This window comes from Erythrolamprus reginae, chromosome 3, assembly GCF_031021105.1.
Source record: "Erythrolamprus reginae isolate rEryReg1 chromosome 3, rEryReg1.hap1, whole genome shotgun sequence".
In the NCBI taxonomy this organism is placed as follows: Eukaryota; Metazoa; Chordata; class Lepidosauria; order Squamata; family Dipsadidae; genus Erythrolamprus; species Erythrolamprus reginae.
Window position 1 is genome coordinate 67,388,330 of NC_091952.1, and position 14,053 is coordinate 67,402,382.

At 45.5% G+C, this 14,053-nt stretch overlaps 1 protein-coding gene across 1 annotated transcript in view; it reads left to right on the forward strand.

The window, feature by feature from the left end:
* The window catches only part of SYCP1 (synaptonemal complex protein 1), an 82,932-nt gene that overhangs the window by 40,101 nt on the left and 28,778 nt on the right, over nt 1–14,053 (forward strand). Inside the window, exons 19-23 of the mRNA XM_070745690.1 lie at nt 1,057–1,174; nt 1,703–1,773; nt 3,465–3,546; nt 4,760–4,822; nt 8,036–8,098. Coding sequence (XP_070601791.1) covers nt 1,057–1,174; nt 1,703–1,773; nt 3,465–3,546; nt 4,760–4,822; nt 8,036–8,098 — 397 coding nt within the window. The remainder of the gene's footprint in view (nt 1–1,056; nt 1,175–1,702; nt 1,774–3,464; nt 3,547–4,759; nt 4,823–8,035; nt 8,099–14,053) is intronic.

Genomic DNA, 14,053 nt, shown 5'->3' on the forward strand with positions numbered 1-14,053 from the left:
TTTAGCTGCTCCTCCCTGCCCTCTGTTCGCCTCCCTTCTAAAGTTTGGGATTTTCCTGAAGGATTTGCACGCATTATTTGCTTTTACATTGATTCCTATGGGAAACATTGTTTCATCTTACGAACTTTTCACCTTACGAACCTCCTCCTGGAACCAATTAAGTTCATATCATGAGGTACCACTCTATATAGTATACATCTATACTACATAGCAAACCTATGGCACGCATGCCAGAGATGGCATACAGGGCCCTCTTTGTTTATTTATTTGACTTTTATGCCGCCCAATCCCAAAGGACTCAGGGCGGCTTACAATAATAATAGAAATAGAAATACAGATAGATACAAAATGATAAAAAGAAGTTGAATATAATCTAAAACTATAAAACCCCATATTAAAAGAAACTCATTAATTATAAAGCAGTTATAATCCCATACATACAGTACATACCATTCATACACTGTGGCCCTGTCAGTTCATGGCCCCCCAGGCCTGCTGACAAAGCCAGGTCTTCGTGGCCTTATGGAAGGCCAGTATGATAGGAGCAGTATGGACATTGGGGGTAGTTGGTTCCATAGAGTCGGGGTGGCTACAGAGAAGGCCCTCTCCTGTGGTCCCGCCAACCTGTATTGCTTCGTCTGTGTGATCTTATTGGTCTCTGGGAGGTATGTGGCAAGAGACATGTGCCATTGCCTACTGCTCTTCTGGTTTCTGGTATGCACAGGTGTACCAGCCAGTTGGTCTTTGGGTTTCCGGCGCTCCCATCTAGATGTGTGTGCACGCGCCTTCTCGTTTTGGCACTCTGTGTTAAAAAGGTTGGCCGTCAGTGGTAGAGTGCATATACAGTAGATGTGGTCTTAATATGAAACTTGTCAATTTATATAAAAAAAAACATTTGTAGTGGTTTACATACTAAGTGCCATTAAATTGCTGATGGGATCAAAATTTCTGGTCTTATATTAACATTAAGTCTACTTGGTACATCTTGTCACATGTTATAGAGTAGATTAAAATATATGAAAATATAAATAATTGTTTCTAGTATTATTTTTACAGTCTAAAGAATAAAGAGTTAAATATGGAGTGGAACAAAATTTTATATGAGAAAGAACAAATTATAACAGAGAAAAAGATGGTGGATGATGAACTTCAAAAATGTAAAGATGATATTAAGGCAAGTTCCTAACTACATTTTAAAAACTAAACTGGCTATGTATAGATTCTTTTTATGCCAGTAGTTATTTTTAAATTACTAATTTACTAAATGATAGTAGTATGTTTCTAGTGCATCTTACTATGCCTTCATTATTCTTTAAATATGCATAAGAATATAACTTAAATGACTTTTTTTTAAAGGCAGAAAGTGGCTCTAAGTGAATTTCCTATTCCCCCCCCCCCCTTCTATTCACTCAATTCTTGGAGACAATTCTGGACAATTCCATACACTTTTCTTGCAAGGGTTTTCAGAGGCTTCCTTCCTAGGACTGAGGGAAAATTAATTGGTCAAGGTCACCCATCTAATTTTGTGCTCAAGGCAGGAAATAAAACTCATGCTCTCCCAGGTTCTAGTCTGATGCCTTAATCACTACATGAAACTAGATCATGAAAGTTCAAAAGTGACCATTCAATATTTATAGTATATATACTTAATTTATACAAGTTTTGCATTTTATACATTCAGTTGCTTGTCTTTTTTGTTCAGAATATTAAAAATACTGATGAAGAAACTAGAAATAAGATAAACATTTTAAAACAAGCTAACCTCCTATTAAGGTAAGGTAAGGTAAGGTAAGTTTACTGTGGTATGTTCATTAAAATTTAAATTTCAAGTTATTACATGAGGTTGTTATTTATGTAATATAGTCCTTTCTAACTCTAGTTTTACTAACATTATACCACCAGAAAGCAGATAAAAAACAAGGTATGCTTTATCATTTCCTTGTCAAAAGCTGTTCCAGGACTTTATTTGGAGTATTGAACCAAATGCTACTTTCCTAAAGATTGTATTTTATTTGATCAGCCACTGAAGTCAAAACATTTTTCTCTGTTACAGCTTATTTGGAGATAAATATGCCCTGGTGAATGTTTGCGCCTTATAACCCTAATTTTCATTAGGATAGATCTTCACAATTTGGATATAGCAGTGCATATTTTTGACATATATCCTAAACAGTTCATTGGCATCTGTAATAGACAAAAAGAGTTGTTCACTTCAAACATGCAATAGATAAGGAGACAGATTGGAAAAGGTAGTTCTATTCTATACAAATAAATGCAAACATGATTGCACAGGCTGGTGGTGGAGTCCCACAGACTTATTGTCTTGGGGGATTTTAATCTGCTGTCGCTCAGTGAATCCTCCGGATTACCGCAGGAGTTCATGGCCACCATGGCAACCATGGACCTGACTCAAGTAATTCAGGGCCCAACTCATGAAGGGGGCACACTCTCGACATGGTATTGTTGAGAAGGTGGTGTTGCTCTAGCTCCAAAGGTTCTTGGAAGAAGCCGATTATCTAGGCCCCTGTCAGGATTCAGACCCAGCTACAGCATGGAAACTGCTTTGGTTGCGCTGATGGATGATCTGCGGCGGGCCTGGGATAGGGGTTTATCTTCTGTTCTGGTGCTCCTTGACCTCTCAGCAGCTTTCAGTACGATTGACCATGGTATCCTTCTGCACCAACTGGAGGTGTTGGGAGTGGGAGGCACTGTCCTACGATGGTTCTCCTCTTACCTCTCTGGTCGGTCACAGTCGGTGTTAGTGAGGGGTTAGAGGTCGACTCCTAGGTCCCTACCTTGTGGGGTACCTTGGGTCGGTCCTCTCCCCCCTGCTGTTTAATTCAGGTCAAAATTCAAACTGTTGGTTATGACCTACAAAGCCCTATATGGCATCGGGCCAGATTACCTCTGAGACCGCCTTCTGCCATATGAATCCCAGCGCTTGGTTAGGTCCCACAGAGTCAGCCTTCTTAGGGTCCTTGCAACCAGACAATGTCGTTCGCCGGGGCCTAGCCTTCTCTGTGGGGGCCCTGGCCCTCTGGAATCAGCTCCCCCTGGAGATTCGTACTGCCTCCACCCTCCTTGCCTTCTGTAAAAGTTTAATGACCTATTTATGCCGCCAGGCTTGGGGCCATTAGATCTTAGCCCTCTGACCAACGAGTGTTTAGTATGTTTTGCTGAATGAATGGTGATGAATGTTTTTTAAATTATACTAGAGCTTTTAAAGTCTTTTTTAGCCATATTAATTGGATTTTTAGATGTATTGTTATGTTGTTTTGATATGTTGTGAGCCGCCCTGAGTCCTCGGAAAGGGGCAGCATACAAATCCAATAAATAAATAAATAATCTAATATTATTAGCTATGTATGAATATTTCAATTTCTACATGAATTTAACAATGTATTTATTACAAATATTTTATAGGTGCATGGAAGTAATTGCATTTATTATTTTTTTATATATAGCAATGAATTAGAGGAAATAACAGAGAAACTGAAACAGAAGCATGAGGAAGCAAAAAACAGAGTCGATGAAAATGAAGAAAATGTATGAATTCACACTGATTAACATAGAAATATTAATATATGCAAGGTATACCGTATTTTTCGGAGTATAAGATGTACCTGAGTATAAGATGCACCTTAGTTTTTGGGGAGGAAAATAGGGAAAAGAATCTGCTTAGCAGGTATTTATCTGGCTAGCGTCCTTAGTCTGGTCAGCTTCAGCACATTATTTTATACCTTGGTTAAGGCTGAAAAAAAAACATGATTTGGAGAGAGTAACAATAAAGAGCTTGCAAGCCAGTAAGAGCTGGGAACATCTTTAGCACCTGGAAAGAAACATTCCCAGCAAGTAGAGTAATGGAAAAAACCCTGCAAAGACTTAGGGCTTGGAAAACATTCTTCGCAGAGAGTAACAATGAAAGACCTTGCAAACTGGTAAGAGCTGGGAAGATCGTTAGCAGCTAGTTAGGGCTGGGAGTGGGGGGGAAAGCTACATTCAGAATATAAAACGCACCCAAATTATCAGCCTCTTTTAGGGAGTAAAAAGGTGCATTTTATACTCCAAAAAATACGGTAATTAAAAAGTAACATGTAATATGTGATGTTTTGCAAGGAATTAATGTTTGTCTAAAGATATGAAAATAACTGTGTAGGAAAGCAAGTCTCTAGTCCCAGGTCCCTCTTTTTACATGGATGTGAATTGGGAATACTGTATATCATGAAAATTGTAAAAATAATTTGGTGTAGTTGGAATGGGATATTAAAAAGTGTGTGGAAAATCATGTAGCATGTAGACTGTATAATTGATGTAAGAATACGGTTTGATTACATAAATTAATTATCAGTACAACAAAATCCCATTGAAATGATTGGTTCTACATTCAGTTCTGTTCAGTTCTTCTGAGAAACAACAGAGAATTAATATATTTTTAGTTTGTCATATAGATATTTATATTTTATTAATTCAGAAGGGTTTATTCCAAATGTGGAGCTTTGATCACAATTTATTTTTTTAAAGCATAATGGTTTAGACTTTAGAGACTACCCAAAATACTATTACTTAAGGTTTCATGAATCAAATGGACAGCAAATGTTTATGCAACAATTAATGTATTAGTCCCTCAAATGCCATCGGCAAATGAAAAAAAGAAATACCTCCCTATGTTAAATTTTTCCCCATAGTTTTAAAATAGAATTTAATGAAGTTATTAAAGAACTTTATTATACATTTGCCATTATTTATAATATTTTTCTAGGTTAGAAATATTGAAAATGAAATTTCAAAAAAGGAAAAACAATTGAAAGCATTAGAAAACAAGGTATGAAAATGTAAAAAGCTATCCATCAGGCTTTATAGGAACTTTGATATTTATCTATTTTTTAAGTGCTTTAGGATTCAGAAACAATCTTTCTATCAAATAGAAATGTATTATTAATTCTAATCACTAAAAATGTTTATTGCAACTTTTGTTTTTCTATGCATTTAATACTTGTAATTGAAAGTAATAAATGACTATGCATCTATAACTCATATATCCTCCTTTATTAAGTATTTCTGCAGATTTTTAAATTGGACTTAATCTCAACAAATGATTTGGTTTTTAAACTGAAGATAAAACAATTTTCAGAGCTGCAGTCATAGCAAGGTTTGAATAAGCCATAATCAGAAGAAAAATAATCAATCGATCGATCAATTAATTAATTAATTGGACTTATATGTCTTCTGGGAGTTGGGTGGCTTACAGCCAAATACAGATACAAAAGATATTACAGGAAAACCTCCTAAAAACATTAACAAACATCTAAAAACAGCTATCCAATAGCTATTACCCAACATTAACTATCATTTATCAGGTCATTTGTAAGATCAGTAAGATACTAATGGCCTCTTTTGGATTCCTTAGCTTTTTGACTTTTGTTATTCACATTGACTACTGCAGAATATTTTAATGAAAGATAGGAAGACTGTGTCAGTTTTAAATTACAGTGATCCCCCGTTTATTGCGTCCCCAACCATTGCGAATAGGGTACTTCGCTATTTTTCAACCCGGAAGTCAAAAATACCATCTACGCATGCGTGCCGGGCACGCATGCGTAGATGGCAGCGGCTTCCCTGGGTCTTCCCCCTCTTGCTGGCGTCAGCGAGGAGTTTCCCCACCGCCCACGCAAACTCCTCGCTGCCGCCCGCCCTTCGCCCGCCCACGCCGTTCATTCTCGCCGCACGGGCCTGTCCACGCTGTCTCTTGGCGCTTTCCAGCTGAGTCCGGGAGCGAACTCGCTCCCCGACTCAGCTGGAAAGCGCCGAGAGACAGCGTGGACAGGCCCGTTCCTTGGCGCTGTCACTCGGGGCTTTCGTGCTGAGTCCGGGAGCGAACTCGCTCCCCGACTCAGCTGGAAAGCCCCGAGAGACAGCGCCAAGGAACGGGCCTGTCCACGCTGTCTCTCGGCGCTTTCCAGCTGAGTCGGGGAGCGAGTTCGCTCCCGGACTCAGCACGAAAGCGCCGAGAGACAGCGCCCCCCGGACCCCCAACCCGGGTTTGGGGGGTGGTAGGAAGCTCCCATTGTTGGCGGAGACCTTTTAAAACACTCGCGCGGCTTCCAGGACTCGGTTTGGAAGCCGCGCGAGTGTTTTAAAAGGTCTCCGCCAACAATGGGAGCTTCGTAGCACCCCCCCCGAGCCCCCAACCCGGGTTTGGGGGGTGGTAGGAAGCTCCCATTGTTGGCGGAGACCTTTTAAAACACTCGCGCGGCTTCCAGGACTCGGTTTGGAAGCCGCGCGAGTGTTTTAAAAGGTCTCCGCCAACAATGGGAGCTTCGTAGCACCCCCCCCCGAGCCCCCAACCCGGGTTTGGGGGGTGGTAGGAAGCTCCCATTGTTGGCGGAGACCTTTTAAAACACTCGCGCGGCTTCCAGGACTCGGTTTGGAAGCCGCGCGAGTGTTTTAAAAGGTCTCCGCCAACAATGGGAGCTTCCTAGCACCCCCCAAACCCGGGTTGGGGGCTCGGGGGTGTGCTAGCGAGCCTCCCATGTCGGCGGGGATGTTTTAAAACACCCGCGCGACTTTCCAATGAGTCCCGAAGACAACGCGTTTGTCTTCGGGACTCATTGGAAAGTCGCGCGGGTGTTTTAAAACATCCCCGCCGACATGGGAGGCTCGCTAGCACACCCCCGAGCCCCCAACCCGGGTTTGGGGGTGTGCTAGCGAGCCCCTCATGTCGGCGGGGATGTTTTAAAACACCCGCGCGACTTTCCAATGAGTCCCGAAGACAACGCGTTGTCTTCGGGACTCATTGGAAAGTCGCGCGGGTGTTTTAAAACATCCCCGCCGACATGGGAGGCTCGCTAGCACACCCCCGAGCCCCCAACCCGGGTTTGGGGGTGTGCTAGCGAGCCCCTCATGTCGGCGGGGATGTTTTAAAACACCCGCGCCGCCCCCAATCTTAGGCTCCTCGCTAGCGCTGCGGAAGTAAAAACACCCTCTGCACATGCGCAGAGGGTGTTTTTACTTCCGCAGCGCTACTTCGCGAAAACCCGCTCGTTGCGGGGGGTCCTGGAACGGAACCCTCGCAAAGAGCGGGGGATCACTGTAATTTTATGTATCAACCGACGAAGGTTCCTTTTTCTGATGAAAAGGGCTACACACACTAAGAGAACTAACCTAAGAACATTGCCACCCCCCCGTGGTAGGGTGGGGATATTCCCTGGTGAGAGGGGAAAAGAGGCAATATCTAATTTTACCCCTGAACCTTATGTTTTCAATATAACTCTTTTAGACTAGGCAGGGTTTTGGGAGGGGAAGATAGAGAATTGGTTTTAATGTAAATCAAATTGGGTGGGGTTTGTATTTAGTTTTATTTGGGGATGGTTTTGTATTATGTATGGATAGGAGAGGAATGTGATTGTTGAGAATGGAATGAATGAATGGATAGCATAGGGATATTGAATATGTACTTGTATTACTGTATTTTAATGAATTAAGGAAGCCTAATTTTAATGATGGGTGAATGGATATAATTGGAAGAATAGGATGCCTGGGATGAATGGGATAAATGGAAGGGCCAGTTTGCCTGGCAGCCCGGAGGCAGGAGGAGTGGTAGAGCCTATCTCTGGGATGGCAGAGGGCCGGAATATTTCAGTCTTGCTGGTGAAAGGCAGATATGGCAGGAGACATGGGGTAGGCTGCTCTCGGGGAACAAGGGATCTCTACTTGAAAGCGATTCCTCATTCCAGCCCTATGAACTCAGCCCAAGGTATTGGTGACAAGCAAAATCCGAACCCTGGGCTCAGGTTGCTGCTGCTCAATGATAGGTTGGCTGTAAATAAAGCTCCCTTCATCCAGGATTTACTCCAGGGAAGTGTGGGAGGAATTATAGCCAAAAGGACCATTAGTCTACGCAGGCTCGCTGTTTCTGAGATAGCAGGTTGTGAGTCCCTCCTTGTGAAGCTGGACCTCTCCGAATAATTGGATTACATCTGGAATAATTATGTGATATATTATTACTGTTTGAAATATGTTTTGTTGTGCTATTTAGGTTAATAGTTTAAAGAAGCAGATTGAAATGAAAACCAAAAATTTTGAAGTGTTACAACAAGAAGTAAGTACTGATATATTTAATGCATAAAACATAGCATATACGGTATCTATTAAAATTTTCATTCAAATTTGTCCTATTAAATTGTGGAATATGGTAATTCAAAATATTACCTCAGTTCACATTGGTAGCTTAAAGTTCATTCTATAAATTCTGGCTTTATATGGAACTGCTCACTAAAAAGGCCTTTTCCCCTTTTAGAAACAAAATACAGGTGGGAAAAAAGTAGAGTGATACAGTGTTCCCTCGATTTTCGTGGGTTCGAACTTCGCGAAAAGCCTATACCACGGTTTTTCAAAAATATTAATTTAAAAAATACTTTGCAGTTTTTTCCCCTACACCATGGTTTTTACTGTCTGATGACATCATATGTTATCGCCAAACTTTTGTCCGCCTTTAATAAATATTTTTTTAAATAAACTTTAATAAATGAACATGGTAAGTAATAATCTAAATGGTTGCTAAGGGAATGGGAAATTTTAATTTAGGGGTTTAAAGTGTTAAGGGAAGGCTTGTGACACTGTTCATAGCCAAAAATAGTGTATTTACTTCCGCATCTCTACTTCGCGTAAATTCAACTTTCGCGGGTGGTCTCGGAACGCATCCCCCGCGAAAATCGAGGGAACACTGTATTTGTATTAAATATCCATAAAACGTGTGTGCTATATTTGCGTGCATTAATGCTTTTTTTTCTCTTTACACTATCAACTTGTAGGGGAAATGATATTTCAGGCCATGATATATAATGATTATGTTACTGCAATGCAAGGACAACCCATTTGATCTAGATTTAATCTAGAGTCCATAATACCAAGCAAAAGGTTTATGCAAAGATAATTGAATAATAGGATCTGCAAATAACAAGGAGGCAGCATGAATACCTCCTTGTGATTGCTTATTATTCCTTAAAAGAGTTTCACCTTTCTCCCATGCCTCCTGGAAGGAGAGTCCAGTATGGGTTTAGCTCAAGTCTTATTGGTAGGACTGAGTTTCAAATTAACATAAATACATAATAATTAGATACCGCCCCCTTGCTGCCCCAAGTATCCAGTTTTTAAAAACTCAGTCGAGGTTAAGGACATGAGTTTATTTCTCCCTCTAGGTTGAGTATGTAAGTGTTAATAAAATTAATTATATTGAACCTTGTAATTTTTTCCCCTTTCTATTTAATAGGTTCCTGTTTCGGATGGGGTCTCTGCCCTCCGCGGGCACCACCCCCACCTTTTCTCCTTTTGGGGCCTCTTCTCTCAGCGGGTACTGCCCACCGAGGAGCAACTGGGCTATTATTTCATGACCCCGGTGGTCATACTGAGCCCAAATCACCCCAGATGGGGGGTGTCCGTCCCTCCCCATTGCCGGGGGCGGCTGGAGAAACGGACGCCGCTACCAAGCCGCGGCCGCCATTACAAGCCGCCAAACAGCTGATCGGCCGCTCGCAAATGGCGAGCTGAAGACAGCGGCTTCCACAGCTACCGAGACGGCTTGCGAAGAAACGGCTGGCGGCAAAGTGTTTTTTTCCGGCTTCGATGGCGTGGCGCTCGCCCTATGAGGCGATTCATCGCGCCCGCCATGTTTGTGAATAAGCCGAGGGCGCGAACGGCTTCCACCGCCGTTTAAAATAGGCGCGAACTGGGCAGCTGGCCAAAATTATCAGGGCTGCAGTTCTGCCCAGAGACAGTCGACAACGTCACGTGGTATGCTGACAGCCAATTAGAATGCGGTTTAGCTGTCAGTTCTGACTGCATGTCTCACTTGCGAGTGACAACTTTGCGTTACTGACAAGCGACTGTGTGTGTGCATTCCTTTTGTGGATTCGGTTGTAAGTATGCTGCCCCCATATAATAATTAAATATGGCAGACCAACTTGTCATCGGGGAGGAGCAGGCCCAGGCAGTTAAGACACCTGCAAAAGGGAAAGATAAGGCTACAAGCAAGCCTAGGAGTAAATCCTCCCAATCGGGCTCATCTCTTCGTGAGGCTGAGAGGAAGATCAAAGCCCTAGAGCAGCGTTTGGAGGCGGCCTTGTCCCCCCCCATCGTAGGAGGACTGGCTATAGGCCCTTTCCAACCCCTTCCTCCATCTGCTCTTTCACCTGCTGTTTCAATGGGGCTCCAAGGCACCGCAACGGAGAGAGACTGGTCCCCTGACAGGCAGGCACCACAGATTCCTCCTCCATTGCCTTCACCCGCAGCGGGGCTTAGAGGCCTTCTTCATCTAATAGCCAGGCACTGCCTCAGGTGGGGTTGCAGACATCCTATGCTCCCTCATCTACCTTCACACCAACGGCAGCGGGTCTTAGAGACCATACAGATGCTTGGCAGGCCTTTGCACCTATTTTACAGGACATTGTTACTAATGCATATACGCAAGGCATAGCTGCGGCAACCCAACGGGCCAATGCCTTCACATCTCAGACTACCCAACCCAGAGATATCTGGTCAGCACCACCGCCCCCTACTGGGTTGGATTCTATGTCAATTGACCACTCCAACTTTGAGGAAGACAGTGACCATGGAAATGGCTTGTCGGATGATGAATTCACCTTTCCCGAGCAGCCAGCAGTGGCCGGCCTATTTAAACCCTCCTTGTTTAGGGTTTTATTACACAAGGCGAAGCAGGCCTTAGATGTGCCGGGATCAACAACCCTGGTGGAACCAGGCGAGGGGCCACGCACTTCGGCGGCATTGTGCAAGGAACCCACCAAGGAATCAGACAAGGTTCCTGCGCTGGAGATTTTTCTTGAGAACATTAAACGCCCATGGCAACATCCGGCGGCAGCGCAGGGGCCTTCAAACCTGGAACGCAGGTTTTATACATTTGATGACAACGTGGAGAACCTGCTACAGTTTCCCCCTGTGGACAAGCCGGTGGCCACATTGGTCTCCCGTGCTGTCATACCATCAGAGACGGCTGACAATTTAAAACCTGATGAAAGGAGGGCGGAGACACTTCTCAAAAAGACCCATCAGATGGCCGCATGGGCTCTTCGGGCAGCATCCACTGCCTCGTTCTTCAGTCGGGCATCCATCATGTGGATCCAGGAGGTCCAGGCGAGGTTGGGCCCTGACGAGACCCGATTGCGGCAGGACTTAAACAAGCTCCTCGCGACGGCTGAATTTTCCACTGATGCCACACTACATGCCGCTAAATTTGCCTCAATGGCTATAGCATCCACCATTTCGTCGAGGCGTTTACTTTGGCTAAGAAACTGGCAGGTAGATGCCAAGTCGAAGTGGACATTGTCTTCGGCTCCCTTTGAGGGCACAAAATTGTTCGGGGAGGCCCTTGACCCTGTCCTGGTGGAGGATAAGGACAAGAAGAAAGTCCTTCCAAGATCTTTCCGCCGCCAGGACCGAAGGACTGGTCCGTACTCCCGTAGGCAGCCCTTTCGGTGGGACTCGTGGTCAGCCACTTCACAACCGGCCAGGCCTTACTCACAGGGTGCCTTTTCGACATCATATAGGAATGAGAGGTCTTATTCCCAAGATCGGGGTAGAGGTTTCTCCCAAACAAGACGGCCTTTCCGGGGATACCAGCAACGGAACGCTCGACGTTCCAAGTGACTGCCTGGACGACATTCCCTTGGGGGGCAAGTTACAAAAGTTCAGCGAGGTATAGCGGACTACTACTTCAGACCCCTGGGTATTAGCCACTATCTCCCGGGGACTACGGATCGAATTTATGTACAGCCCTCCGCATCATTTCGTCACTTGCCCCGTACCCAGGGATCCCGCAAGGAGGTCTCTCTTGGATCAGGAAATTCTCCACCTCTTGCAGATCCAAGCGATCGAACCCGTTCAGAACAATTCCAAAGGTACGGGATTCTATTCAAAGGTGTTCCTCGTACCCAAGGCGTCCAGGGGTTGCAGACTCATCTTGAACCTCAAACGTTTGAACCAATATGTTCTTTACCGACGGTTCAAGATGAGCTCCCTCCGCTCCATCCTGACCTCCGTTCGAGCAGGGGACCTTCTTACTTCAGTCGATTTAAAGGAGGCCTACCTGCATGTCCCCATACATCCGGCCCATCGACAGTTTCTCAGGTTCTGTCTACACAACGTCCATTACCAATACAGGGCAATGCCCTTTGGCCTGTCATCGGCCCCGCGCACCTTCACGAAAATACTGGATGCACTGCTGGCCGATCTGCGGTCCCAGCCAATCCGAATACTAGCATATTTGGACGACATCTTACTTCTGTCTCCAGACCGCCAAACGGCGCACAGGGACTTGCAAACCACGATGCTTTTTCTACAACATCACGGCTTTACCATCAATATACCAAAGAGCCACTTGATTCCTGCCACCAGACTCATTCACCTGGGTGCAGTGATAGACACAGTCTCCCAGAAGGTGTATCTCTCTCCGGAGCGGCAGCTCAACATCTGCTCTCTGGTAAACAGCCTTCAACGGGAACGGAGGGTCCCATTGTCTTTCCTGTCCAAGGTGCTGGGGACCCTGGTCTCATGCGTGGACATTGTTCCTTGGGCCCGTTACCATTACCGACTGCTTCAGTGGACTTTACTCCCATTCCAGCGACGATGATTAAGCCATACACATCGTCTAACCTCCGTGGGACGCGAATTACAGCTTTCCCTGAGATGGTGGAGATCTCCGGCGCTGCAGCAGGGCACTCCCTTCGGCCAATTCCGTCATACTATCCTCACCACGGATGCCAGTCTGTTGGGGTGGGGCGTCCATGTCAACTCCCAGGTGGCTCAGGGGTCCTAGAGCCCCCAGGAACTACGCCCCATCAATATCAATTTTTTGGAGCTGCGAGCGGTCCGCTTGGCATTACTGACCTTTTCCACCTTACTGGAAGGTCAGCACGTCCTCGTACGTACGGACAACGTGGCGACCAGGGCACATTTAAATCACCAGGGTGGAACGTGGTCTCTCAGGCTGATGGAAGAGACGGTCCTTCTGTTCGACTGGGTGGAGACTCATCTCTCCTCTCTGCATGCAGAACACATTGCGGGGGAGGACAACAAACAGGCGGATTAGCTCAGCCGCCAGGAACTGGACCCGACGGAGTGGAGACTCGATCCGTTTCTGTTTCAAGAAGTCTCGCGTCGGTTCGGGGAACTGGTGGTGGACCTATTCGCCACACCCCAGAATACCCAACTCCTGAGGTTTTACTCCCGTTTTCCATCCCCGGGAGCCGAGGGAGTCAATGCCCTACATCTTCAGTGGCCAAAGGCCCTACTGTACGCCTTTCCTCCGATTCCGCTTATTCCAACAGTGTTAAGGAAGATCCTGATGGAGAAGGCGGAGGTGATCTTGCTAGCGCCTCATTGGCCTCGGAGACCTTGGTTTGCGGACCTCAGGGACATGTCCATCTCCCCACCGTGGAGGATCCCGGACGAACAAATCTCCCTCAGTCAGGGGTTCGTGTACCACCCGGAACCCCAATGGTTCCACCTAACCGCATGGCACTTGAAGGGGACAGGTTGAGAAGCTGTCACCTTCCCGAGAATGTTATTGCAACTATTCAAGCGGCCCGACTCCCTTCCACCGTCCGAATTTATCAGGCGACATGGGCTGCCTTCCAATCTTTCTGCAATGACAGGAACCTATGGCCAGAGGACTCCGCAGTTCTTCCTGTCTTGGAATTTTTGCAGAAAGGTTTGGAGAAAGGTCTGGCGCCAAACACGCTGAAACGCCAGGTTGCGGCGCTTGCCACCATTATAAAGCGGGACGATGGGGGATCTTTAACTTATCACCCTTGGATTAAGGACTTTCTCAGAGGGGCTACGAACACACACCCTCCTCCTGTTCGTCGTTTCCCCACATGGGACTTGACTTTGGTCCTTCAGGCCCTCACGGGCCCACCGTTTGAACCGTTAAGGACTGTTTCATTGCGTTACCTCTCTTTTAAGACGGCCTTTTTGGTCGCAGTCACCTCGGCAAGGCGGGTGTCCGAACTGTCCACGTTATCGGTGAGATCAGATTTGTGTC